The 26,600-nt window shown below is 36.9% G+C and overlaps 1 protein-coding gene across 14 annotated transcripts in view; it reads left to right on the top strand.

The window, feature by feature from the left end:
- The window catches only part of CACNA1D (calcium voltage-gated channel subunit alpha1 D), a 188,297-nt gene extending 163,160 nt beyond the window's left edge, over positions 1 to 25,137 (top strand). For 12 of the 14 annotated variants that reach the window (XM_057417736.1, XM_057417741.1, XM_057417735.1 and 9 more), the window contains 9 exons: positions 4,294 to 4,424; positions 12,526 to 12,642; positions 14,135 to 14,502; positions 14,808 to 14,834; positions 15,985 to 16,134; positions 17,435 to 17,598; positions 21,364 to 21,485; positions 21,587 to 21,907; positions 22,922 to 25,137. In XM_057417736.1, coding sequence (XP_057273719.1) covers positions 4,294 to 4,424; positions 12,526 to 12,642; positions 14,135 to 14,502; positions 14,808 to 14,834; positions 15,985 to 16,134; positions 17,435 to 17,598; positions 21,364 to 21,485; positions 21,587 to 21,907; positions 22,922 to 23,215 — 1,694 coding nt within the window. In that variant the 3' untranslated portion in view covers positions 23,216 to 25,137. The remainder of the gene's footprint in view (positions 1 to 4,293; positions 4,425 to 12,525; positions 12,643 to 14,134; positions 14,503 to 14,807; positions 14,835 to 15,984; positions 16,135 to 17,434; positions 17,599 to 21,363; positions 21,486 to 21,586; positions 21,908 to 22,921) is intronic. The other 2 variants (XM_057417737.1, XM_057417742.1) reach the window with 1 other exon arrangement.
- The last annotated feature ends 1,463 nt before the right edge of the window (positions 25,138 to 26,600 follow it).

Raw genomic sequence — 26,600 nt, 5'->3', positions numbered from 1 at the left:
ATCCATTGTAATCTCCTGGTGTCTCTTGTAGTTTATTGTACTTTTATAGTGTTATGACAGCTTTCAAGACTGATCAGACTCAGGTTTGGAAGCAGACTCAAGATCCCAGGCCCGATGGTGGTGGAGGCTGGTCCCTTTCTGAAGGTGATGCTCTCAGTCTCTAGGGGAGGAGGAGCATGCTGGCTGTCCTGCTGTTCAGCATGACCCAAGAAGCAGCATTAGCTTTGTTGCTGGAGCCACTAGTCAAGAGTGGCCAATAGCCACTTGCTATTGGTAGATGGCTGCCAGATCATGGTGGGGGCAAAGGCAAAAGTCTAGCAATTTTGACTATTCAAAGGGGAACCGATACTGCACATTTAAAACAACTGTTTGTGTTCTACTCTGTTGTTTTTAGCCTTACACCTAAGTGCTTGCATGGCATAGATGAACTGCTTTGTTATTGTTGTAATTATGTGCTTGAGCTTTTTCTGCAGCCTCTGTTCCTTTCAACTATGAGTCTTTCCGAATATTCTGAAGCAATTCTGTTTTAGGGTGGTGGCATGGAATTAGTGTTGCCTCTTGCCAACTTTATTCCCCTACATTTTTTTATTGAAATAGAGATGCATGCTTCAGAATAGTGAGCTGTGCCTGCCTAAAGCAATCTGACAAAGAATCTATAAAGATCACATTCTTAGAACTAATCTTACATAGTAACTCACTGATTTAAGCTTCATTTCATTGCTGAATATAAGCTGTGTATTTATTTTCAGCTATACTAAAATTCATTGCTAATATTTATTCTGCAAATGTAGCTTTTCAGTGTAGCTAGAAGGCTGAAAATCTGGATCACTGCTCAATGAATAGAAAGCAGTATGGCTTCCACAACCCAGTATAAATAAGAACGTGTTGGGAAGTCCTGAAGATGCATGAATTTTTTATTTCAGTTTGGTTTGTTTCTCCGTAAACCTTGTTATGACCTACCTGAAAATTGAAAATATTGTAAGCCATCTAGAAAATAGCATCTGTTTTGCATTCATATGCCACAGGAGTGTAAAGTAGTTTAGTGTGCAGTAGAAACTAGTTCCTATTTAATGTTTAATATTCAGTAGAATATTCTACATAGAATAACACCAGTGACAGCTGATCTTCTAGGAGAGAACATTCTCTTCAATATAAATGAAAAAAGCATCCAAATTCAATATGTTAAAATTACTTGCGCTGAAAAGTATTGAGCAGTCTCAATACTCCAGTATTACTTTTGCTGGTATTACTGAATGCTAGATCCTTCATCTGCTTGTGACTGTGCCTCCAGAACACAATCAAAACAATTATTTGCAGAGCAGAATGAAAACAATCAGCAGAGCCCTTTTTTCCCTGAATTATAAATAGATGTACTAGAAGTGGAGTTAGTTCTTGGTACTGGTTAAATAACTCATTACTGTAATTTAATTAAACTGCTCGTAGCTAGCAGCACATTTTCAGTACAGAAAAAATGAAATTGCTTTGCAAAAGCATAATATGTCAGTAAAATGCCTAAATGTATGAATGAGTTAACATTCTTAGGAGACTGGAAAGGGAAAGAGATACATACATCCACCTCACTAAAGATTCACCTGTATTCTCTAAACTCCCCGGTCTCCATTGTAAGCCTGTTTAATCCTGCATAAAACTTTTTGCCTTCTTCCAAAAACTTCCTACTGAAGTGATTCCTTTTGCTGTTGCTAATTGTAATTACAGATTTGTCAGTTCTGTGGTCAGTTATGCTTAGCTGTTTCCCTATACCTGTCCTTCTCTGGCTATATGTGCTACTCGAAAAACAAAGTCAAGGATGGCTCCCCTTGGCCAGGCTTCAGTTCTTGTGTGCACGTGTCTGCAGTACAACTGACTGTGCCTGTGAAGTACACATGCATCTTGTTTGTACGTACAGACTTTGGCATGCCCAATTCAGCAATCTAATAATACATTCGTCTAATATGCTTATAAAAAGTTGGTCCAGAAGGATCAGTAAGGGCCCTTCATTTCTGCTTACTGAGATTTCACACGTATTGTCATCTCAGGTACAGTCAGTAATTGTGCAATGTCATAGCCTGACTTGAAACATGCTCTAAGTGCAACCACCCATAGTAGTATATGTTATATCAAGTCTGTCACTTCTATATGCTTGTTCTTTCTAGAAGCCATTTGCTAGCTCGCTTCCTTAAAAGTTCTGTTTGAATACTTGAAAGAAAATAGTATAAACAATGGGTAAAGGCTTATCTGGGGAGTTTGACCAATTCTACGTTGCAAATCAATGGATTCATCAAAGGAAGGCAAGTTTAGATTAGGTGCTTTATAAGTGATGTGTTCCAAATACAAAGCACCACTGGTCTCGTGAGGAGTTGCCAAGGGAGATTACAGATGAACATCAAAGCAAATATTCACCATAAGTATAGAAATTAGATTTGTGGAGTCAATTAAAAAGCTTTTTACTGCTGAGGTGGTATCTGTAGACCAGTGAGCTGTTCTTGTGAGCTATGGAGTTACAAGCCTACAGCCCATTTCAGGCATTATAATGAGAGGAGCTTATTTTGAATGGTAGAGAATTAATTTTGAGGCAAATTTTATCACAGAGGTAGCAATGAATTGTAACACTGTTGTCCATGGGTTGGATTTCCCCATCCTTTTTATTGATGTGAAACAAGTCACAAAAAGAAGAAAGTTAATTACATTTAAATTAGCAAAAGCTGTCATATTACAGGTTAAAATACTATTAGAAATATGATAATTAATGAGATACATTGGGACATTATTATGGATAAAACAAAGACACAGGAGACTTTCAATCAAATGTTGATGTAAGATATCACAGCATATGACGATTGTTTAGAGAATTTGCTTGACAATTAGCGAAGAAGCTTGCTTAACAGAATTTGTTCATGTATAAAAAAAAAAAACCTATCGCAAAACAAAATGAAAAACCAAACTCAAATCTGTCCTGAAGCTCCATTAGTGAGTCAAAATATGGAGAAAACAATGGCATAAAAGAAATCCATATTTTCTAAGAAAGGTGTGTAGCCAACTAGTAACCATGTTGCCAATAGCTGTCTTGAAATTCTGAAAAACATCAAGAGACTAGACAACAAAGCAGAAAGGAAAGTAGTGAACTTCATGCCAGAGGCCTCCAGGGTAAAAAAGTGTGTGGAAACAAAAGCAATGTTTTTGAAAGGAAAACTATTCCTAGTTTTCTGTCAAGCATTACTCATCAAGAGATGAAACTTGCAGAGGTGAATGGTTCAGTGGCACTCAGAACAGGCACATAACGTTCTTAATACACTGTGGACCAGGAGATTTCAACATCCTCGTAAGGTACCTGCCTTGAACTCTGAAAACTTTGAAATTTGGATTTTGTTCACAACAGTGACTCTGTTAAAAATGCAAGGTTTTACTGCACCTGCTGCTTGCCTATCTTTCAAATTGTACTAAATTGACTGCTGGAAGTTCGTGTAATTCCTATCAGCATTGCAAGGCCGATACAATACAATAATGTGGGAAAGCACAATGTCATTTTGTGTTTACTATGATCGTCACCTGTCTAGAAGGTGGCTAAGCACCGAATCTTCACATAAACAAGAGCCTCATGGAAAATATGTGAACTTGTGACCTCTGTGGGATTGCCTCAGAGTCTAGAATCTGTCTTCTTAGATGACAGTAAGATAGCAGAAGATGCAGCCCAACATGAACGTCTGGGACACAGAATTCAAACTGGAAGATGCTCAGGTACTACAGGGAGCACATAACACCAATAAAAAACATGCACAGCATGTAAAAAAGCAGGATGTAAAGATGCCAAAGAACAATGCTATTGATACAGTGACTACAAAAATTTGGTTCAGTAGTGAAAAAAAGAGATGTAAGCAGGACTTTTTTTTTTTTTTTTAAATAGGGTCTCTGTTATGAACATAGTGTACGTAAATCATGGTAGCTTATACTTTAATCCATTTATTCCAGGGGAACTAAAGCCAGCCTTTAGCTTCTGTGCTTATACAAACATGCTTATGGTTTGTTAGAAACTTACACAAAGTTACTTAGAACTACATGAGACTTGGTAAAGTATTGCATTTTTCGTCTTTATTAAGGATGAGTTTGCTTAACTGACTGAGCCTGAATGGCTCGCTAAAACATTGCCTTTAAGCTAGTTACAGGTTCCATAGTTGTAAGCTGAAAGCCCAGTACCTCTTGCACCCATCACATTTTTCCCTCCAAATGAGATATGAGTGCATAGGCCATTGATAAATGTGCTGACTTGGGAGAGATCTGTCTGGTCTGTTCATTTAGATGATGAGGTAACCGTGGGGAAGTTCTATGCCACCTTCCTGATACAGGACTACTTTAGGAAATTCAAGAAGCGCAAAGAACAAGGACTGGTGGGGAAATATCCTGCGAAGAATACCACGATTGCTCTGCAGGTGATTTTGTTTTTACATATTTAACTAAGCATTTTGTGAGCTTACACGAAATAGCAGGTAGATGAGTATTGGTGATTGTGCCGTGCTGCCAGGATTTTATTTAGCTGGAACAATTTTGGCCCTTATTCATCAGAAAAGTAAAACATAATCCTGCTGTTCTGTCTAAAACAAGGTAAGTGCAAAATATTATTCTCTCTGGGTTACTCACAAGGTAGCAATGGTTATAAAATTTGTTAGCAAGTCTAGTCTATACATCACAAACTAAAGTTGCTGATGTAAAATCAGATGAACGAAGTTCTGAGCTATCGTTTCCACTCTTTGTTTTACTTCAACTGTTTAATTTCTTATGTTCCTACAATGCTATTACCCAGTTCTTAGAAAACTTCCTAATACGCATTACGTAAGAGTTTTTTATATGGTACCATTTCTCTTCTTGATTTTCATTGTTCTTTTTCTTTTCTACTTATGATTACTGGTGAAATATTTTCCTATCAGTATTTTTTAATAAATATTTACAAATTTTTAGCTTCACATCCATAAATTTCTTTCATAGGAACTAATAATAGCATACTACATTAATGTCATATACATCTGTCTGTCTCTTAAAACAAGCTATCAGGTGGAAACCAGAACAATAGACTTTGTCACCTGTGTCTCAGTGGGCCTGCAGCAAGCAGTCCGTTGAGTTCATGTGATCTAAGGAGTATATTGTGAAAACTTCTGTCTAGTGATATGCTTTGTATTATGAACTTTGAAACAGGCAAAGGAAAGCTGTCGTCAAATAATTCCAGACATCATACACTGCATCATTTTTGTTGGATTGGGACTTTCTGAATTTCAGTTAATGCTGAGTAGATTCCTACTGACTATAAAGATATTCAATGTTTCTCATAGCTTTTTATTCTGATGCCAGAATTTAGGAATACGTTGTGAAAATCCCTTTCTGAAAAGGGAGAAATGTGTTAACCTGAGTCAGCTACTCTTTGTTAAAGGTCTTGCTCATTTATACTTTGATCTAGCAGAATGATCTTTGCTGTTTAAACTGGGTGATATGTTTCATTCCTCTTTCCTAAAAAGGTCTCTGCTGTCTGCTCTGGCACAGATTCTGTTCCAAGTCACCATAAGTATAAGAAATGCAATAGGCAGAGAAGGATTCATCACAATTCTTGTTATTGACGTGTGAACACATGGTTTGCCAGAACAGTACGAACTATATTTGCATATCACAAAAGAAGAGAAAATTATGGGGAATGGAAGAGATAAAAAGATTGGAAACAGTTGAGAGGGAAGTAAAAGACATTGAATTTTAGGAAGGACTTTGCAGACTTCAATAATAGTAAAACTAACAGAGCCTTGAAAATACCTGTTGTAAAAATTATTTTTAATTCCCTTTCAATTTCCCTTTAGCCTCATTTCTCTCTGTCTGTAAGGCAGTGATACTTGGTCCTGAATTTGATAAGATACTTCTTAGAAATGCCTTTTCCACTATGCAGGTGGCTCTTCAGGAATGTAATGCTAGTGTAACAAGCTGAACTAGAGAAAGAAAAGGAAAACCGAAAGTGGTGGGTGGCCCGACATTTACTTCTGCAAGTGATTTCATTCAACCATGTCCAGCATTTGACCAGATTCTTCCAGGCACGGTAGTGTGGGGAGTGGCTGTATTTGTTCCTCAGGGGACAGTGTAGATGTTGCAAAATCAGCAACTTCTGAATTAACAGTTGAATAGGTACAGAATACTTTTTTGTTTGTTTGTCATTAAGATTTTAGGTATTTTAACACATCAAACTGTGAAACTTATCTTTTTGCCTGAATTTGGTTGCATGAGACCAAAACTTGTATACAGTGTCAAGAGGATGTCAGTGGCAGCTCCCTCACCATTCGAGGGCCAGAACCTTGACCCAGCTGGAATAAAGAAAACACTTTCTTCTGATTCTGTAATTGAGAAAAGAACAGTTGGGCTGAGTCAGCAAATTAGAACAGAGCTCCTTGCAAAAATAGATGTGCTTTGTGAATGCCAGAGCATGTAGCAGGCAGGAATTCCTCTTACTCCACAATACTTGCATTCAGTATTTTACATTTTATTCTGTAGAGTTCAGGTTTTCCTCAGGGATGCAGTGTTTGCTGTTAGCTGAACACAGGGTGCTGTTTGAGTACATGTAGTCAGAGAAGAGGAAGCAATCTAGAAAGTGAAGTGGGTCTTGGGGGGGAGGGAGGGGGGTGTTATCTGTTCAGGCTATTGAATAAAGTTGTTTTGCCATGAAGTTTCAAATTCTTCCTCCCTCAGAAAAGGACACTTCAAATTACAACCAGCAGTAGTTTGTCTAAACTTGCATACCGGCACTGAAAGCATCTTCAGAAATAAAATAACAGCATCACTTGGAACTATGGCAGTTTGTCTTAGCAGACCCAAGGGTTTTCACTGCTTATGAACAGCAGGTGGTTCCGAAATGACAGCTGACCCACTGGTGCCTTATGCAGTGCAAACAAATATATTTTCTGGATAAAACCTGAGTAAAATTTCATGTGACGCAGTAGTTTAGAGAGTGTCTTTTTGTAGGGATGGAAATTTATATTGATCAAAACAGTCACATTGATAGTAAGATAAATGTTAAGTGAAGCATGAACAAGTTTAATTACTTTCATCTAGTACTTAGAGTGAATGAATTTTACACTACTTTTCCTAGGGAAAACACTTACTGTAAACTATGTAAAGCTTGCTTTTATATTTCAAATTTATTTACATTTAACTCTTTTTAATAAATACAAATAAAAATTAAAGGATATTTCCCTTCACATTGGCAGTACACAAAAACACTGATTTATTGAGCTGAACCTGATTCTGAGAATGTTTCAGATTAAGCTAATTATGCTTTCTTTCTCTGCAAATTTCATAAGTCATATTGACCCTGCAGTAAACAGTAAAAGAAAAAACCCTCTCTAGTAGGCATCAGCTGAGGGGTTAATATGTTGCTCAAGTTAAATTTAATTGTGCTCCCGTGTTCATGTTGTGTTCCTAAAAAGGCTTAGCTTAAAGGGAGTCTGGGTTTGACCAAAAGCACGGAGCTTTTGTGTAGTTGTAGAGCAGTGCACTCAGCTCCAGCATTAGAAGATGGGCTCTGTGAAGATGAATAACCCTGGGGAATCAAGACTTGACTACTACGTCTCTTATGTTCACTGCTATAGTGTAGGTCTATTCAGCTATTTTTTCTGCATGCTTATTTTCTTATTTTGGTTGTTCTTACCTTGTGTTCTGTTCATACTAACCTCAGTTTAATTTGATGTTCAAGTGTAGCTTTGGGGTTTTTTCTTTTCAATTTTCTTTGCTATGAAATAAGCAGGTAATAAAAATGTGTTCATTATCTACAAATTTAATGGTTTATATAAACATTTTTAGAGTCATAGTATTCTGAAGCTCTGAAAACCTGAATATTTCAAATTCATTTCTATGCTTTATTTCAGATCTAGTGAGTTTATATAGCATTAGGCATAAATATACATAATTTTTCTAATGTGTGTAGCAAAGCTTTGCAAGTGTCTCTTTGATTTCTTGGTATCCCTAAAAATGCTCTAAAAGAGGGAGCATTGTGTATTTTACATGACTAGAAATAGTGTATGTGATAGTGATTCTTACTATTCAAATACAGATACTGTATTTGCACTTCTTAAACTAAGCCTAAACTGCGTCTATATGTAGGTTGCAGTATAGCTCAAAATGGATGTGGGCTGAGTTTAGATATAGAGGAATTTATCTTTTTGTAGTTCCTATATTTACAAGTACTCAGTGTTTTTCTAAAAATCGTGACTCTGGAGTCTTGCATTATACGCAAACTTTTTTATATAAGACATGTCTAAAATGGTGTTACTGTTCTATGCATACTATAGACATGGAAAATTGGTTTAAAATGTGGCATTTGTTAAGAGTACTCTTTTTAAAGCATTTAACTGTTTAATGTTTTAATGTTTAGCTTAACTTGAAAATGTTTTGGTGTCAGGTGCTTTTCAAGCATTGTTATCTCTCAGGCATTGCTCATCTCATCTCTCTAAATGACCAATTCAGAAATGCAGTTACAAATCATGTGACATTTTAGGGTTGTGGATGGACTCCTACCACTCTTATTATTCCAGAATTTGAAAGCACATGTGTGTCATCTCAATGCTGTGTCAGAGACAGGGGCATCATTAATTGTCTCTTGAGATGCTATTTAGGACCCGGCACTGGTGTATTAGTGCCTCCTGCCATCTTGAAAACATTGCAGGTGCTATTATGCCTCATAAAGCACAGCTGCACAGAATTATCATGTTAATTTGAAGTCATCTTGTGCATTTACGGGAAAGTCTATTTAAAGACGCTCTTGGCTTTATTATGTAATTATGTTGTTCGGCGCTCTGTGTGTCGCTGGCTTACTAACTAACCGTTGGTCTGATACATTGCATTTATCTCATGCCTACAAGTGAAAGAATAAGCAAGGAAGGCATCAAAAATTAGATCTTGGAGATAAAGTGTCTGAGTAAGAAATAATTTCTTTCGCAAACTTCTAGTGAAATCTCTAGAATAGAATTAGAGGCAATCAAACACAGTGTAGGGTTAATCTCTCTTCTTCCTCTACTTCAAAGAAACAACAACAAAGTAGAAAAACCTGAGCAGAAACAACAGATGTCCTCTTGCAGAGTAGCATGAATAATTCAGTGATGTAGTTCTGATCAATGTTATCCCTATAGAACTTGTGCCTAAATGTTTTGTCTGTTCTGTTATAGACCCTTTCATCTTCATTGTTTTTGTTGAAAACAAAATTTGCTGAAAGGTAAATGCACATAAGGACTCGCACCCTTGTGAGAAGAAATGTGTATTTTTCCCATTCAGAGGTACATTCAGCAAAGACATTTGTGTATAGCAGATACTAATACTCTGTGTTGGAAAGTTAGAGAACAGAACTGAACAGTTTCATGTTCTAAAATATACTGGGGTTATTAAAGACATTTTGTTAGAAATGACTGATCTAACAGCCTTGTGGACCAGACAGGGTTTCAGTCTGGTGAGCTGAGATGGATATTAGATATCTAGATGATGGCAGAACTGGCCCCTTGTGTCTTGAAATGATGTGAACTGTATTTTGGTCCTCAAAAAATAGGAAATAAATCAGTACTTATTAATCATATTTCCACTTCTTTAGGGATGAATTTTACAGGTGTTTTTTACTGCTGAAATGGCATAAAATAATCTTGAAGCTTTGTTTCAGGAAAGGCGAGCATTCTCTGGACATGAGGGAATCTCCAGAAATTAAGAATCTGCCATAAAAAATTAAAGACAGAAGGGAGACTAGAGAGAGTGTGACCCTTCCAGTAATCTATACCAACCAAAGGAAATGTTATGAAAATTTTTACGTTGCTCTTTAGTGCCTACTCATTGTTCCATTTGGGGAAAGTAAAGAGGTTTTAGCTGTGATTTCCTTCAGTGGTAGCTGACTGATCTAATGAAGCACTGTCTTATCAGTAAGAGCTCAGTGTGAGAATTTGTCTCACTATCTGGCGCTCTTCTGTCATAAAAACTGTTCTTCCATTACTTAGAATACTGTTAGGTTACACCAGGTAAAATGAGACTGTACATGGGAGTAATTATTTAATGACAGAGTTCACAAAATTGTTGCAGGTAGTTCTGTTACAGCAAATGAACTAAGGAATATTTTAATTCTCCAGGCAGATGTTGCTTGTAGAACGTGTGGCTTCACTACTGGCTGTGAGTGAATAAAACCGATGGGTTTGGTTTAACTAACATATGCTTTTACATAGAGTGATCTAGGTTTTAGTCTTCTGCTGTTGACTGTCATTGCAAGAGGTCTGTTACATGAAAATGAGTATTGCTGGTGGGAGATGAGATGATAAAAGCTGCCTGCCTTCTCTTGAGTAAAGGAATAATTCACCAAGTAGAGAAACAGAAGGCAGTTTGAAATGTAATCAAAATTGAACTTCTATTCAATATGTTGCTTCCAAACACATGGCTTTTCTCACATTTTGGGCATATCTTCGTGGGACTTTGGCAGACAAGAATATAAGCTAGTAGTTTTTGTAGGGGTTAAAATTTATAATACTGCTGTCTGAGAGTGTTGTGTTCCTAGAAAGGCTTAGCTTGAAGGGAGTCTGGGTTTGACCAAAAGCACGGAGCTTTTGTGTAGTTGTAGAGCAGTGCACTCAGCTCCAGCGTTAGAAGATGGGCTCTGTGAAGATGAACACTGGGGAATCAAGACTTTACTACGTCTCTTATGTTCACTGCTATAGCATAGGTCTATTCAGCTATCTTTTCTGCATGCTTATTTTCTTATTTAGGTTGTTCTTACCTTGTATTCTGTTCATACTAACCTCAGTTTATTTTCATGTTCAAGTGTAGCTTTGGGGTTTTTTCTTTTCAATTTTCTTTGCTATGAAATAAGCAGGTAGTGAGTGTGAAATGCAAGTGGCTATTCTTGCTAATGATTGGCTAACTGAATATAATAGTACTATTCTGCAAAATATATAGAAGCCATTGGTCTTATACTTTGAATTTTGTACCTTTAAGTGTTAATTTTACTTCCCTTTAGCACCTTACAAACTGATGACATTAACCTTGCTAAAGTCTTGACTACACAATTATAAGTGTAAGAAAGCACAATGTATTCATGAAATGCATGTTGACTCACTATTAAATGATTTTTAAAGCCTTGTTCAATTATAATATAACTCTCTAAATTCATCCTGGAGGAAGAAAATATAGTTACCAAATACATGTATTTAAAATGATTAGTCAATTCCATTTTCAGGAAGTGAAATACTGGTATGAGGGAAACCTGAAGAGAAGCCTATAGCAAATCTTCACCGTTAGAAGGTTCATCCCTTTCCAGGTTCCATTTGCTCACCCTGCATAAAACACCATTTTGTTCCCCAGCAAACCAGCTGAGCTGGAACCTGACCTGATGCTGTGATGTACTCCAGGGAATGCATGCAATAGATGGTATGAGTAGGACCGAGCCATGTTTGGTGCCTTCCAATGTCCTTCAGCTGTGTTTGGAGCTCTGAAACATAAAATTCTCCACACAGATTCATGCCACCTCAGGGTCAGTAACACTCAATGTCAGTGTCGTGCCATAGAAGTACAGCTCTGATGGGCTGAAACAGCCCCAACATGTGCATCAAAAAATGCAAAAAAGAAGAGAAAATTAAAATCAGGCTTTGAGATCATCGATGAATTGAGCCAGGTGCTGTGCATGAGTTTTAGAGGTGTAAAGCATGAACAAACATATCTGTGATTTCTTCTGAACCTGAGGAGATTGAAAAAGAAAAAAAGTTGGGAAGCACAAGACTGCTTTTTGTTTCAGACCACGACAGCCAGAGTTAAAACAGGAAAAACGTCTCCTTTTTTTGAAGTAAGGCAGGCCTCTCCAAAAACACTGAATTCTTTGCCCAGAGCGTGCTGTCTGTTTAATTTCTAACATGCAGGTCTGTCCTTGGCAGTTTCAGCATTACCCCTTTTCCTAATGGTTGCTTGTCATAAAGGGCTTAAGAGGAATATGAACCAATACACACTGAGGACCATGTTACTGTAGCATGATGGTTTCCTGTCCTAAACTATAGCTTTAAATTGAATATCTGCGTATCACAGTGCAGTGCAGATGAGCTGGAATTATTTCACTGCTTTCTTTCCCATCTGAGCTCTGCTAAAACTGCTGTTGCTATAGCAAAAATCCTGTGTTTCCTTTGTGGACACAGGCTGCAAACATGTTTTTACATTAAATACGCATCTCATTGAAATGCATTTTATTATAGTTCGTGCTGATTGCTTACACTTTACTATAAGATGAATTTTATTTCCATAGGGCTTCATAAACATCAGTGGTCTTTTAGTCAGGATCTACACCGTGATAATAAAGACATGGTCATCTCAACATGGTTGTACTGGAATGGAAGCCTCTTATTAATAGCAGTAAAGCAGACTTATAGTAGGATGCATCCTCTGTGGATGTCAGGATACAAAAACTTGTAAACTGTCCTTTAAAATAAATTTGCACACCTATAATTAAAGAATTAAAAGAATTTGCCTACCTAATGCATTATGATATTGTCATTGATTTAGGCAGGACTAAGGACACTTCATGATATTGGCCCTGAAATTCGCCGAGCTATATCCTGTGACTTGCAAGATGATGAACCAGAGGAAAACAATCCAGAGGAGGAGGAAGATGTTTATAAAGTAATGTCAAAACACAGCTATGTGAATTGTTTTGTCCTATAATATGTGATTAAAGAATGAGCTTATCCCTGAATATGAAGGAACAATAACAATAATAGTAATTAAAAATTCCCTCGAATCAGCACAATATAAATATTTAATAAATGAATATATTTTCTATATAACTGTACAAATGGTATTACAAGGACATTTGCATCTCATAAATTTAGAAAGCAGTTGCAGCAGGATGATTCACCTACTCCTAATTCTTTCTCATTAATTCTTATTGTTTTCTTAAGCAAATCCTAAGAAAAGGCATGAACCTTGTCATCTCAAATTTTGGTAGCAGCAAGGTTTAATCTGGAAGTTTCTTAACTTCTGCAGTGGTAGACAGGAAGAAGAGAATTAAATTCTGTGCAGTCAAACCACAATAGACAGAGCTGCGTATTTTAAAATGAACGCCTGGAATCATACAGAGGTCAACAAAATATAAATGTAATTTCCAATTTCCTGTGAGGGATATCGATAAGAATCAGAAAAAAAAAGTCTGTTTTCCTCTCTTAAGCTATAGATACTCAGTCTAATGGTAAGCACATAAAGTTGGTATTATAATCGGAGTGTTCTGCAAACCATTTGTCAGCCGGCACGAAAACTTAATTTTCCACAAGCATTTCAGAAGAAGCAGATGTAAAAGCTTGCTTTGGCAGTAATTATTTCAGAAGCCCCATAGCTTGCTATTGTCCTTTGAAAAAAAGGAGGATGTGGCACTGGAAACAGTGCCACAGTTACCACCAGTAGACGCATTTCTCTGCCAACCATCATTACCTCCTGTCTTCCCTAGATTGAGCTTCAAGACAGACTGCTGTCAACCAAGATCACACCTGGCTAGACAGGGAGGATACATAATCTGGGTCAGATGTGAAAGAGAGCTGCATGCCATAGTCATAGCTTAGCACTGCATTCTCCCTTTCACCATCCATTACACTCTCAGGGCTGATAGTCACTCTCTTTTTTGTACCTCTGCAAAAAGAAAGAATGGGAGCACTGAAGCTGAATGTTATCTACATGAGATATGCTTGCAAGCTCTTGCATGGCACTCCATCCTGTCTGAGTGACACCTGTTGCAAACCAATGCTCTGGGAGAACAGGATAGAATTCCCCCAAAGTGTTCTCAGAAATTCAGCAGAAATGTCCCTTTCTGAGGAACTTGGTGCATGTTCATATATGAGAATCTAGGTTTCTCCTAGATGTGGAGAAAGCTGGATGTCACATCTAGTTGTATGGAAAAAGAATAATAATCACAGCACAGTGTTGATTTGACTCTGAAATACAAACATTGTCATTATCACAATCACATCTCTATCACTTGAGGAGATCCCATCTGAAGCATTGTGAAATTAGAAAGAAAAATCATGGATTATTTGAATTGCTACTTTTTTATGCATGTAGGAGAGAGAAGTACGTTCTGTTCAGGTATTTGACGTAATTTTTTCTTTCTCTTCCCCTAAAACAGAGGAATGGTGCCCTCTTTGGCAACCACATAAACCATATTAGCAGTGACAGACGAGATTCATTTCAACAGATCAACACCACACACCGTCCCTTACATGTCCAGCGGCCTTCAATTCCATCTGCAAGTGATACTGAGAAAAATATGTATCATCAGGCAGGAAATCCTATATACCACAATCATCACAATCACAACTCGGTAGGAAAGCAAGTTCCAAACTCAACAAATGCCAATCTCAATAATGCCAATGTGTCTAAAGTTGTTCATGGAAAACACGCAAGTTTTGGAAATCATGAGCATAGGTCTGAAAATGGTTACCATTCATACTCCAGAACTGATCATGAGAAACGCAGAAGGCCAAGCAGTAGGAGGTAAGCTTATAAATATGTATTTGCTTTTAAATAAATTAATGTATTATAAAACCACTATAAGAAAACTTATGCTACATGAAACTAATTTGTATATTTAGCTTCATTTTTGTTGCCTACTGATATATAAAATGTATTGAAAATATAGCTCTGATGTATGGGAAATGTATGTAACTTTAATAAGGTTTGAAAGTAGTAGTTTTCTTGAAAGTGCAATTGTTAGTTACAGATGTTGTAATCAATTAATTTCTCTAAACTACCTGATTTTAAAATATCTTTCTCCTTATTTTCATGGTTTACCTGGATAGAACCCGTTACTATGAAACATATATTAGGTGAGTTGGTATATTTCCACTGCAACTGAAAAGGACAAAGTATAATTTTTTTCCTTTTCTTCTTTCCTTTTCGTTCTTTCATTTTCTTCCTTCTGTACAATTTTCAAAATCAACTGTGACAATGCATATGCTGAATAAATGAAGTGACAATTTCAGTCAAATTTTCCATTGCCTGTTCTAAAAGGATAAACTTCTGGTAAAGGTCAAAATTATTCCAGCCCTTTTAAAGTCCAGACAGGTTTGTGCAGTTTTTGACAGTCAAAAAAAATCACACCTAATGGCAGTCCTTATTTAAAATTGACTTGGGTAGACTGGAAAAACACTGGCTTTAGTTTTGATATTAATGTGTGCAGTTCCCTTTATAGAATCATAGAATGGTTTGTCTCAGAAGGGACTTTAAAGCTCATCCAGTTCCAACCCCCCTGCCACAGGCAGGGACACCTTCCACTAGACCAGGTTGCTCCAACCACCATCCAGCCTGGCCTTGAGCACTGCCAGGGATGGAGCAGCCACAGCTTCTCTGGGCAACCTGTGCCAGTGCCTCACCTTCCTCACAGCAAAGAATTTATTCCTAATGTCTGATCTAAATCTACCCTCTTTCAGTTTAATGCTATTCCCCCTTGTCCTGTCACTACATGTTCTTGCCCCTCTTCAACTTTCTTTATGTCTGAATATTCTCTAAGACAATTTTAAAAATAGGGTGTATTGTGTCATTTGTCGTGCATTGCTGACTGCATTCAGTACTAGTTTTTAATGCCTAGACTTTCTTGGAATATCTCAGCAAGAGCCCCTCAGTATTATAGCCGCTTGGCAAACTTCGGGCATTTGAGAGATGCAGTGTTTTGTCAAAGTACTCTGAGTTTATATTTTGTAAAAATGGCATAAATGTATTTGACTTCATTGAGCATCCCCCTATTAATTATTTTCTTATTTGTACCATAAGGAAATAAAGGGAGGTCATCTTCAGGTAACATGAAATAGACATGGTCTGAACTGTAGTTAGACATAATTCTGACAACAAGAGTTATTAATACTTGTCTTTTTCTTTCCTTTTTCTTGGAAGCACATTAAAAGAACTGTCTATAAAATATACAATTTATAATTTATATAGATAAAATATTTTAAAAAAATATTTGTTTGCTGCTTACAGATCTGACTCTGGTGATGGGCGTCGACCTACTATTTGCCGTGAAGAGTGTGCAGTTCAAGATTATTGCAATGATGATCATTATTTGGGAGAGCAGGAGTATTTTAGTGGAGAAGAGTATTATGAGGAAGACAGTATGTTGTCAGGAAACAGGTGAGGATATTTCTTAAACTGGGAAAAGTATTTTAATAAATTATGTATGTATCTGGAAAAGCTTCACTAAGCACTTACACTGAAAATTCTCTAATGGAGTTAATACTCCACAACTGCAGCCAAGTGCAATGGTGAAGAGAAATAGTATGTGGACTAAAGATCTTTTGTATTTGATATCATGTGCTGGCTCCATCAAAACTTCTTCACCAAAGCCAAAGGAAAGCACAAAGTTACTTTAACTGAGTATAAACTAGTGCACAACCGAAGAAGTGTTTCATTTTGAAATAAAATTCCACATACAATGGAAGACGGATCAAGCTCAGATAGAGGAATCTTTAGAAATGAATTTTCCTGTAAGGTAAAAAGAAAGGTGAAATTGATGATCTCTGGACTGAGATCATAAAGTAGTACTAGCTGGACCAATAAAGAATTGGACAACTTCCTTTTGAAAATTCTCATTTCACCTCTTTACTAATAATCCTCCTCTTGGGACCATTTTTTGTCTCCTTAGTTCAAATACACAGTCATAATTGTCCTGTCCTTCACATGTTTGGAACAGATGTTTTTAAGTTTTATTCATAACCTTTATGGAAATGCTATCAAGTGAATTTTAGTCAACAACTAACATTTCTTACAAATACGTATTTCTGCATAATGGCCAAATTTGTATTAATCTGAGGCTCCTTCCTGTAACTACAGCGTTCTAGTTTTGTAAACTGGTTTCTCTCAGTTTTCAAAATCATTTCTGTTTTCTCTGGCCAAAACCTGGAATACTATTCTACTTTTTTATATTGTCAAGCTGATCGTATTGATTTTTGATACAGTCAGATAACACTCTCCCAAGGTTTGATTTTTCAATAAGAGAATTAACTAGAATGCAAAAGGTTTAAATCCATTCTCTGAGTTTCTGTGCTCCCACGTGGTACCCAGGGTTCGCAAGAGGGCATGGCAGGAATAAGAAAGGGGTATTTTTATTTTTTTTTTTTTTTTTCAGCATTGTACAGCTGAGGCCCTACATTTGAGCCTGTACTGGCAAGAATAACTTCACAGAAAATAGAATCTGAAAAAATTTTCACCTGAGAACTTACTATGTAACTATACTATTACAAAAGTCTATGCTCGCTGTCTCAAAATCAGTTTGCATACAGAAACTGGATTTTAAACTTGAGTCATGTAATTATATAATGTAGTGTTTGGTTATCTTGCTGGAGAAACCATAGCATTGAAAATCTGAAATCTAGTAGAGCAATTTACAAGAACTCACTGGAATAACATGTTTTTTATTGTATTTTAAATGCAGGCATATGTATGATTACCACTGTAGGTATCACTGCCATGACTCAGATTTTGAGAGACCCAAAGGTTATCATCACCCACATGGGTTTTTTGAGGAAGATGATTCACAGATCTGTTATGACACAAAAAGATCTCCTAGGAGACGGCTGCTACCTCCAACACCAACACGTAAGTACATTAAGAACAGTTTGTTTGCAAATATGGAACTATTTTAATGCATTCAGACACGTTCCAGTTTAAAAAGGCTTCTTTTTAACTTGGATTTCAAACATGGCATTTCTTGATTATGGTTGCCAGTGGATTATTATGTATGGCAGCAATATCTGTCCATCCTGAGAGCCGCATCAGAAAATCAATGGATCCTCACTTACAAGTCAGTCTTTCTAGTATCTCTTTCCTCACTCCTCCAATAATACAAAAATAACCAAATTGATTGCCAGTTTTATCTTTTTTTGATAAATGAAGACAGAGCACAGTAGAAGATGTCAGTGGTTTGCTTTGAAACTTTGATCAGAGAGTTTTAGCCTATGTGCCTGTTAATCACACCTGCAGCTCTGCAGCTCTGCCCCAGTCAGAGCCACTCTTCTCCAGTGACTCACCTGCTGGCACTTCCCTGTTCCCTTACCAGTCACACTGCTTAATGGCATTGTGATCACTTCCATTTCCATCTTTACGAAGTGTGAGCTTAATGATGCTTTGATTGTGGGGTATTTTTCATAACTTTTGAACTGCCTTTAGCTTTTGATGTGAGTTTCTCAAGCCCCTGTGGAAAAAGAGTGTTATCCTGAGCTAAGCGTCTTATTTCACATTCCCATTGGTACTTTATTCTGCCATCTCAAGAACAATGCTTAATATCCTGTGTTTCTTCTGGGGAAGAAAATATTTCAATTTATAGATTGAATTAACGTTGTCAACTGCTTTTTTACCTGTTTCTTTAATTTTCATGCATTCTCCTTGGATCTTTCCCTTAGTTTCTTCTTATCTCAAGCTCAATGTTGTTTTGCCTGCATTTTTGAAGCTCTCATCCTTCTTATCTTGTAATTTTGGCTTTGTATGTTCCAGGCCGTACTGCAGAGTTAGCTGGGATAATCCTGTGGTGAAGTTAGGCACAGACTCAAAGCTCTTGGAATTTGGTGTCTGAGCTTTGACACTTAACAGACAGGAAGCACTTGGGGTTGTGAACTGTAAAATAAACCTCTTCCCAAACCTCTTTCTTGCTGGTGCACAAGAAAAAACACTCAGCTCTCAGCAACATGCAGCCCAATAGTGTCCCTAAGAGAACATTATGCAAGCATGGTTGGCCCAGCTGTGTCTGTTACGCATGTCTTTGGATGATGCCGTCTAATCAGTGCCATCCAAACCAGACAATTCAGGGGCATTTCTAGAAGAGTCTCCACATTTTGGCTGCTATATGGTGAATTTGCTTTCTAGTGAAAACAGAGTCCTTTCATTCTGCTAATGCTAGCAGCCAGTCACAGTCCATTTTTCTGTGAAAGTACGACTGTAAGGACCCTGTGGGTAGGAAAAGGACAGGCCGTTTTTGTCTCAGACACCCTAAAGAAAATGCAGGCATAGTTTTTTAAGTATCAGAGAAAGTGTAGTGGGATCATTATACAACGTCTGAGGTACAGTCTCAGGCTATTTAAAGCTACAGAAAACTGTAGTAAAAGGCCACAATGAAGTGTATCATTATATAATAAAAGAAACATTCTTTAGCAGTCCTGTCAGTGCTGCATCCTCACATTTGGCACTCGTCTTCTTAGAAGATGACTCATGCTCTCTACTCTTTGGCTTTCTGACCTTAAGGGGCACAGATGGAGAAAGCAGAAAGAATGTGAGTTTTGCACTACAGAGAGTAAATAACTCAACTGGGATGAATGATAGTGAAATGTACAGAAAGCTGCTAGTTCTCTTCTAGTAGCAGAAAAGGAGAAGACATCAAAGGGGAGGCTGTGAAAGGAGACTCTTTCTACAAGCTTTTCTGATAGCAGAGGAATTTTAAGCCAAAGAACTAGATGGATGCTGTATATATCCATTCCATGCATTGCAGGAGAACATGCTTTCATAAAAATCCTCTGGGGCCTTCCCTTGGAAGTGTTATAAGGGAAGGGTTGGCAGCTTCCTGTGACTGCAGCCTTTGGGACTCATTTAGCTTTTCTGATAAAGTTCTAGTGACAGTATCAAGCACACATTTCTTTAGAAGAAGCCTACACTTTCTATCTCATGTACAAGAGACTAAATAAATGTACTAGGTAGGAGGATATTTGATAGCCTAGGATAAGAGGACCTAGTTCTGATCTAAGTTGCGTATGGGTAATGTAGGAAGTCCTTTGACTTACACCAGCATAAAGTCACAAGAGCACAGTCATACCTTCTGTCATAACCACTTATTCAATGTTCAGGAACACAGCTAAGAAATTTTAGAGGCTTGGTATCTCAGCAGATTTTAAAAGAAGCTCAAACATATTATTTGTAACTAGTGAATGGACTGTTTGGCCTTGGTGTTCTCATATGCAGAAAGAAAAAAGAAAAATAAAACAGGCAAAAAAGCCAAACCCCCGAACTTTTAACATTGCACTGAACAGTTTCTGCTAGCATCTGTATTCAGTCCAAGTTAATATAACATACGGCATCTTGGCTGGGTACTGTAGTTAGTATATTGAGCTCTGTGTCAAGCTTTCTAGAGGTTTTTATAAAACTCATTATACACAGCATTCGAGAAACTTTCAGAAGTGTACTGAGAATAATTGCCATGTTCTTTCAGACTGCTTCCTGGGGAGAAGCATGTGCAAAGTGTCTGGTTTTGAATGAGGGGACTTTTTTGTTTGCTTTTTATTCATTTTGGCACTGGGACTTTTTTATCTGTTAGGATCAGGAGTAAGGCTTCCATTCTTGTATTTGAATTTACCATAGAAACAATGGAGAGAGACAGAAAGTGTGCATTCAGTGGTCCAAACTGAATGCAAACCGAAGGTGTCTGTTTTAATGCAACGGCTTTTTAAGGACCCTTCATTGTCAGTATCCAGCACTAAGTGTCTGGTGATAACTATGAGGAATCCCTTAACTCTTCAGTTCTGTATACAAAATTCTTGGGGTTTGAAAAACAGAAACTGAGAATAGTTTCTGTCAGTTCCAAGAGAGCACAATTTTGTATCACTGCTTTGTACAGCCAGGCTCCTTCCAGTTTTCCAGAGTGATGCTTGCAGCTGTGAGGACATACCTGGGTTCCGATTGCTGTTCAGTTTCCAGGCTTTCTTTATTGCTGAAGCTAACACAGAGGAATTATACCTATGTACTCCTTCCCATTGTTTCACCTGCTTTCACCAAGACTAGCTGAGACATTTCTACATCAGCCAAACACTTTGATCAGTTTAGATTTCTACTTTTCCCATTCTTTCATTCACATGAATACATAACAGGACAGACCGTGGCTTGTTGTTGTCGTAAGTAATGGAATAAACACCAGGAACTGACAACATAAGTCAACTTGGGTATGATATTCCATATTGCACATTGCCTCCAAGGAACTGGGGATCTGGTATTTCCTTTGGGAAGTCTGGTTCATTAGAAAGAAGAGTTTAAAACCATGGGGAAGAAAGAAGAAATTCTGCTTTGTAACTTCACAGCAGTTTACAGCAAAACTCTAAAGTGTCTGAACCAGTCTGCTGCACAACCCAAGTTTGTGCTGTGAAACAGCTCCTTCCCATTCTGTCATGTGAGGCTGTGCATACTGTTTCTACCTGGGACTGCATTTGCTCATATGTGAATCTATCTTTTATCTGAGAACAGCTGCTTGCTTCTGTTAGCACAACTTATTTCTTACTGGGAATATGTTTTTATTTGTGTGGTGATTGACTCACAGTGGAATTCTGGAAATAATAGACTTTGAGGAAAAGTATTTAATTTTCCTAATGAATTATGGTTTCCCTGTAGCAAATAGACGATCTTCCTTTAACTTCGAATGCCTCCGCCGGCAAAGTAGTCAAGATGAAATACCACTCTCTCCTAATTTCCACCATCGCACTGCTTTACCCCTTCACTTAATGCAACAGCAGGTAAACACAGACTCTTATTTACCTTGGTTTGAACTAACTGCTGAAAAGAGTATGACCGAGCATTTGAAATCACTAACTTCTAAAATTCTTCCCCTTATCAGGTCATGGCTGTTGCAGGTCTGGATTCCAGCAAAGCTCATAAACATTCACCAAGTCGTTCAACGCGTTCCTGGGCTACCCCACCTGCAACCCCTCCCAACAGGGATCGTTCTCCATATTATACACCCCTCATCCAGGTCGATAGGGCTGAATCTACAGAGCATATGAATGGTAGCCTGCCTTCCTTGCACAGGAGCTCTTGGTACACAGATGACCCTGAGATTTCCTACCGAACATTTACACCAGCCAATTTAACTGTACCTAATGACTTGAGGCATAAACACAGTGACAAACAGAGGAGTGCAGACAGTTTGGTAGAAGCGGTAAGTATCACGGAAACCTCTGAAGTAGCTGAGAGTGTTTGTGTGTTTGGTTTTTGTGTTAAAATTAAAAAGCATGTAACTCAGTTCACATTACCTTTCTGAAATGTAATATTTTCAATTTCAAAGTGCAAAACTGTTCTTAGGTAGCGACAGGGGAACTTATTCATAGTTGTCATGTAGTAAAGGATTTCTACTGAATCCAGATCTTGACATCAGTGTGTCAGAGCATTGGAGAGATTTCAAAGGGGTTTGAAATTCAGATTTTCTAGATGAGCATCATTATGAAGTGTCCTTCTGCAGTGGCTGACAGGAAAGAGATGATGCATACGCCTGCTCTCCCTGTTGTTTCAAAAGAAATACATTGCCAGTTTTGGAATAGTCTGAATGAATCGGTGCACTAAATGCAGAGAGGTGAATAACAACTACAAAGATTGATTGTAGGTGTACTAAAGAATGCTAAGAATTTTCTTTCTAAAATAAAAAGGATTTGAAGATAAACAGTATATAGCATTTCTGAACAAATGTTACTGTTCTTGCTTCCATCTATCACTTCCTTTCCATTGTGATGACCTAAGCAATATACTTTGTTAGATTTTATTTGCAAAAGGGGATTCAGCATCTTCCTTGCATGTACTCTAAAGTACCAAGAACATATAGAAATCTGTGTTTCAGGCAGTTGTTCTAATTGCACCATCTGGGATATATTAACTGTCATTTTCAGTATATCAGCCTGATGATTTGTGATTATCAAAGACTACTCACAAATTTCTGAAGAAAAATGGCAGACGTATTGCACTATTGGTTGCACTATCACACAACTGATACAGTGTGGTTTGGAGCCATTTGATTGTTGATTAGATTTGATTGTTCTTATACGTACAGTTTTGCTGTGGGTTGCCGTAGTGATTCAGCAGGGGGTTTCTAGTATTTTTCACAAATGCAAAACATTGTAATGACCTGTCTGTTCTTCTGTAATTTCACTATGCATCTCATTCTCTTTCCTCCATCTGCCAGGTACTTATATCTGAAGGCCTAGGAAGATATGCAAAGGACCCTAACTTTGTTTCAGCTACAAAACATGAGATTGCAGATGCATGTGATATGACTATTGATGAGATGGAAAGTGCAGCAAGTAATCTTCTCAATGGAAATATTAGCAATGGGACCAATGGGGATATGTTTCCCATTTTAAGCAGACAAGATTATGAACTTCAAGATTTTGGTACTGGCTACAGTGATGAAGAACCAGAAACGGGACGATATGAGGAAGACTTAGCTGATGAAATGATATGCATTACAAGCTTATAGTATTTAGCAAGGAAAATGATTCTAATAACAGAAAAAGTGCCTCATAGTTTTAAGATGCTAGGCACTAGCTGGAGTGAATAACCAATCAAGTTTTGTACAAGTGATGTCACACCTCAAGGAAGCCATAACCAATAAATTTATAATCTCCAGGTTGCCGAAATGTGATCAGAGCTGCAGTACATCGTCTCCTCCCACAGGATCTTCAGTTCCTCTGTAGGAATAAGGTTATTTTTAAACCAAGCAGACTGTGACAATCAGGTTTTTTGAGGGCTAGAGTGGGATTCTGAGGTGTAATATCTTGCCTGTCTTTCAACCTTGTGCTGCTGTCCTTCCTAGTAGAGCAGGATTTTGTCAATGAAAATGTCTGTGTAAGTTTGGCACAAAATTGTATGGGGAAATAGCAACAAGAGATGAGTGATGACAACCAATAATGTCATTACCTCAGTACTGAATAGCATATCCGCTACCCACTGCATATCCATTCTAATGTTGTTTTCAAACTTGCCTCCTGAATTTTTTTTCTTAATGCTCTTCTAAAATACAGTTTGTCATGCTCTACCTGTTAGAGATTGTTGGAAAAAGAAGTTATATAAAAAGTAATCTGTCATATGTAACACCAGTTTACATAGGAAATATCATTCAGATAGTCTGTTTTATGACTATCACGATAAGGGCAAAATATACTGGAATAAATGCATTCTTACTAATGCACTTGCAACCAGGTTATAGTAGAATTAGATAAGATAGTTTGCTAAAAATTATATAGTAGAAATTATTGTAAATGAATTGTAATATACAACAATTTGTATTTGTAAAGAGATGTTCTATATTTTGTAATTATTGTACTGTAATTGAACTGCAGCAATATTTATGGACCCTAATTATTGTAACTCTCCACAGAATTCTAGATAGAAGTATTTTTACTTGGAATATATAGATCTATAGCATAAATATTTAAATAGAGCCACCTCTCTCAGTGTAAGTCTCTTCTTGGGATAAAGTGTCAAGTTTGAACTTGGCAACAGAAGAGATTTATTTTTTTTTTATTACCTAATTGAGTCAAATGAATCTCTCTGTGTAAGGGATGCATAGTTGACTATTTAAAATCTTATACTTGGAAAAGTAAAATATTTAAGTTACTTTAACATTTTGATTGAAAAACAAGCTCTAATTTTATTTTTTATTCATTTCATGGTAAAAATAAGTATTAAAATCATTAAAAAATTGGAAAGTTCATGCCAAGGTATTACTGGTCATGAGACAATTTGTTTTGACAAAGTATGTTACCCACATACCCTACTTTGACAGGAAGCATCTTGGGCAGAAATTTATTTCACAGGTAAATAAAAATGCTTTACTTCAGTAGTACTTACTTTGCTTGGAAAGAAAAGAAATATGATAAAATGATTCTTCACAAAACCAAAAACCTTGATATAAGTAGTACACTATTGCCTCTATCTTTCTGTTCTATGTGTCCTGTTTCAAAGATTTATTTTTATGCAAATAAGAGAGGGCTTGGATATTGTTCACAATGCAGTAAAACCCTGAAATGACTTTGAGGCTGAAATGTCCTTGGAGGAAAATCAAAAAACACTGAAAGCTACTGTCTATTTTGATAGCACTGGATAACAAAGACTTGTTCTAACAAGTTATCTTATCAGGTTTTACCTGTAGTTCACATGCTAGATAGCAATCCAGTTCACATTTTTATAAATGTGATGTTTAAAACATGTCAATAAATGTTTTGTACATAATGACAGTTTCCTATGAATAACTTACAGACTTCCTCTGAAATCATTCTTATTTCAAATGCCAGGATAAGAACATAAAGGTTTGTAAATTATTTCTTGACTTACATCATTTTGTATTAAAACAAATGCAAAATGTTCTTCAAAATAAAACTGTGTAATAATTTTATTATACTTGGGACTCCTTTTACTAATAGATTTTCACCAAGAAGCTCCAAAGGTAAAACTCTGTTTGCATTGTGTGGAGAACGGAAGAGGATGTGTGGGATATAGTTGTCAGTCTACATTATCATAGTGTGCCAGTCTTTTAGGAATGATTGGTGTTTACCACACAGATACGAAGTGATTACAGTGTTCCTACAAAAAAATAGTATTACTCCCCTACTATCTAGGTAATTATTATCTCCTTAGTTACATATCTATGGAAACAATGAGGAAAATCTGACCAAAATCCCCTAAAAACATCTTTCATGCTGTCTGCCAGCAAACACTTGGGTAGGTTATGCAGTAGTAAGTCACCCTGTTACACTTTCCCACCTTACAGGAACAAACTTTAAGAGACCAAAATAGAGCCTTCTGGATCCGGTGTCACTCTGAAATAAGTAGTTTTCACTTCCACCCACTGTGGTGTACCCACTTCTGAAAACCACCTTTTAAGGCAACTGAAATTGAACACTAAAAAATGAGGAGGAAAAAAAATCCCAGACTAGGTTACTTAACTGCGTGGACTTCTGATAGCACATCAAATTTGGCAAATTGTGCTGAATGACAATCATTTTTCTGGCAAGACACAAAACATTATGCCAACTTCACTGTATTTTCTTGCCAGTACGGTTAGTCCTCAGCTTTCAGTAGTCTGATGAGAGACTCTTTAGGGCAGATACGCTATTTTATGAGCAAATAGACCTTAAAAAAAAGAAAAAATGAAAGAAACCGAGTTACAATCCATGTTCTATATAATTAAGGTTTAAGGGAAAACATACATCTATATAGATACATAGAATGAATACTTGTGCAATTTTATTACTGAAGTATATGGAAAAACATAATCAATATAGTCACAATTACATGGTAATTGTCATCCTTAAAATACTGCTAATCATAATAATTACTCAATACAGAAATCAGACTATCTCAGCAATTAAAGTGCATTTCATGAGTTTCCAGATTTATTTATATATATGTATAATGACAGAAAATGTTAGGAAAGAATTAAACATTGCTAAGTCTTTTACAGTGAAGCAAATTCACTGAACAAGTGAATATGTAAAATATATTCCCATTTGAACAGTGTCTCGTTTTTACAGCTTAGATGACAGAAGAATAGAGACTAAAAACTATAACACCGTAATAAGATACATTTGGGTTCTCTCTGTAATAACTTTTTGTTTTAACTATTATTTTAAAAAAATGCATAAATGCTTTTACTAGTCCTCAAAGTATGTTTTGTATGTTTATTTTATAGCAAATGCACATTCCAAGCCCCCTTTCCAGGTCTCCAGTGTTTACATAGCTGCCTCATTTGGTTGCAGCCTAATTGAAATAAGACACTTGGAAAGGATCTTAAGTTGCAGAAACCTCAAAAATTCTGGTGTAGAAAACCTTGAGTGGCATTACATGAATTAAATGTAATGCAG

This window comes from Pezoporus wallicus, unplaced genomic scaffold (genome assembly GCF_028554395.1).
Source record: "Pezoporus wallicus isolate ANWC-B61680 ecotype Strahan unplaced genomic scaffold, APGP_CSIRO_Pwel_v1 contig_8542, whole genome shotgun sequence".
NCBI classification, from domain to species: Eukaryota; Metazoa; Chordata; class Aves; order Psittaciformes; family Psittacidae; genus Pezoporus; species Pezoporus wallicus.
The sequence above is the reverse complement of the archived record's forward strand: the minus strand, read 5'-3'. Positions and strand labels throughout refer to the sequence as shown.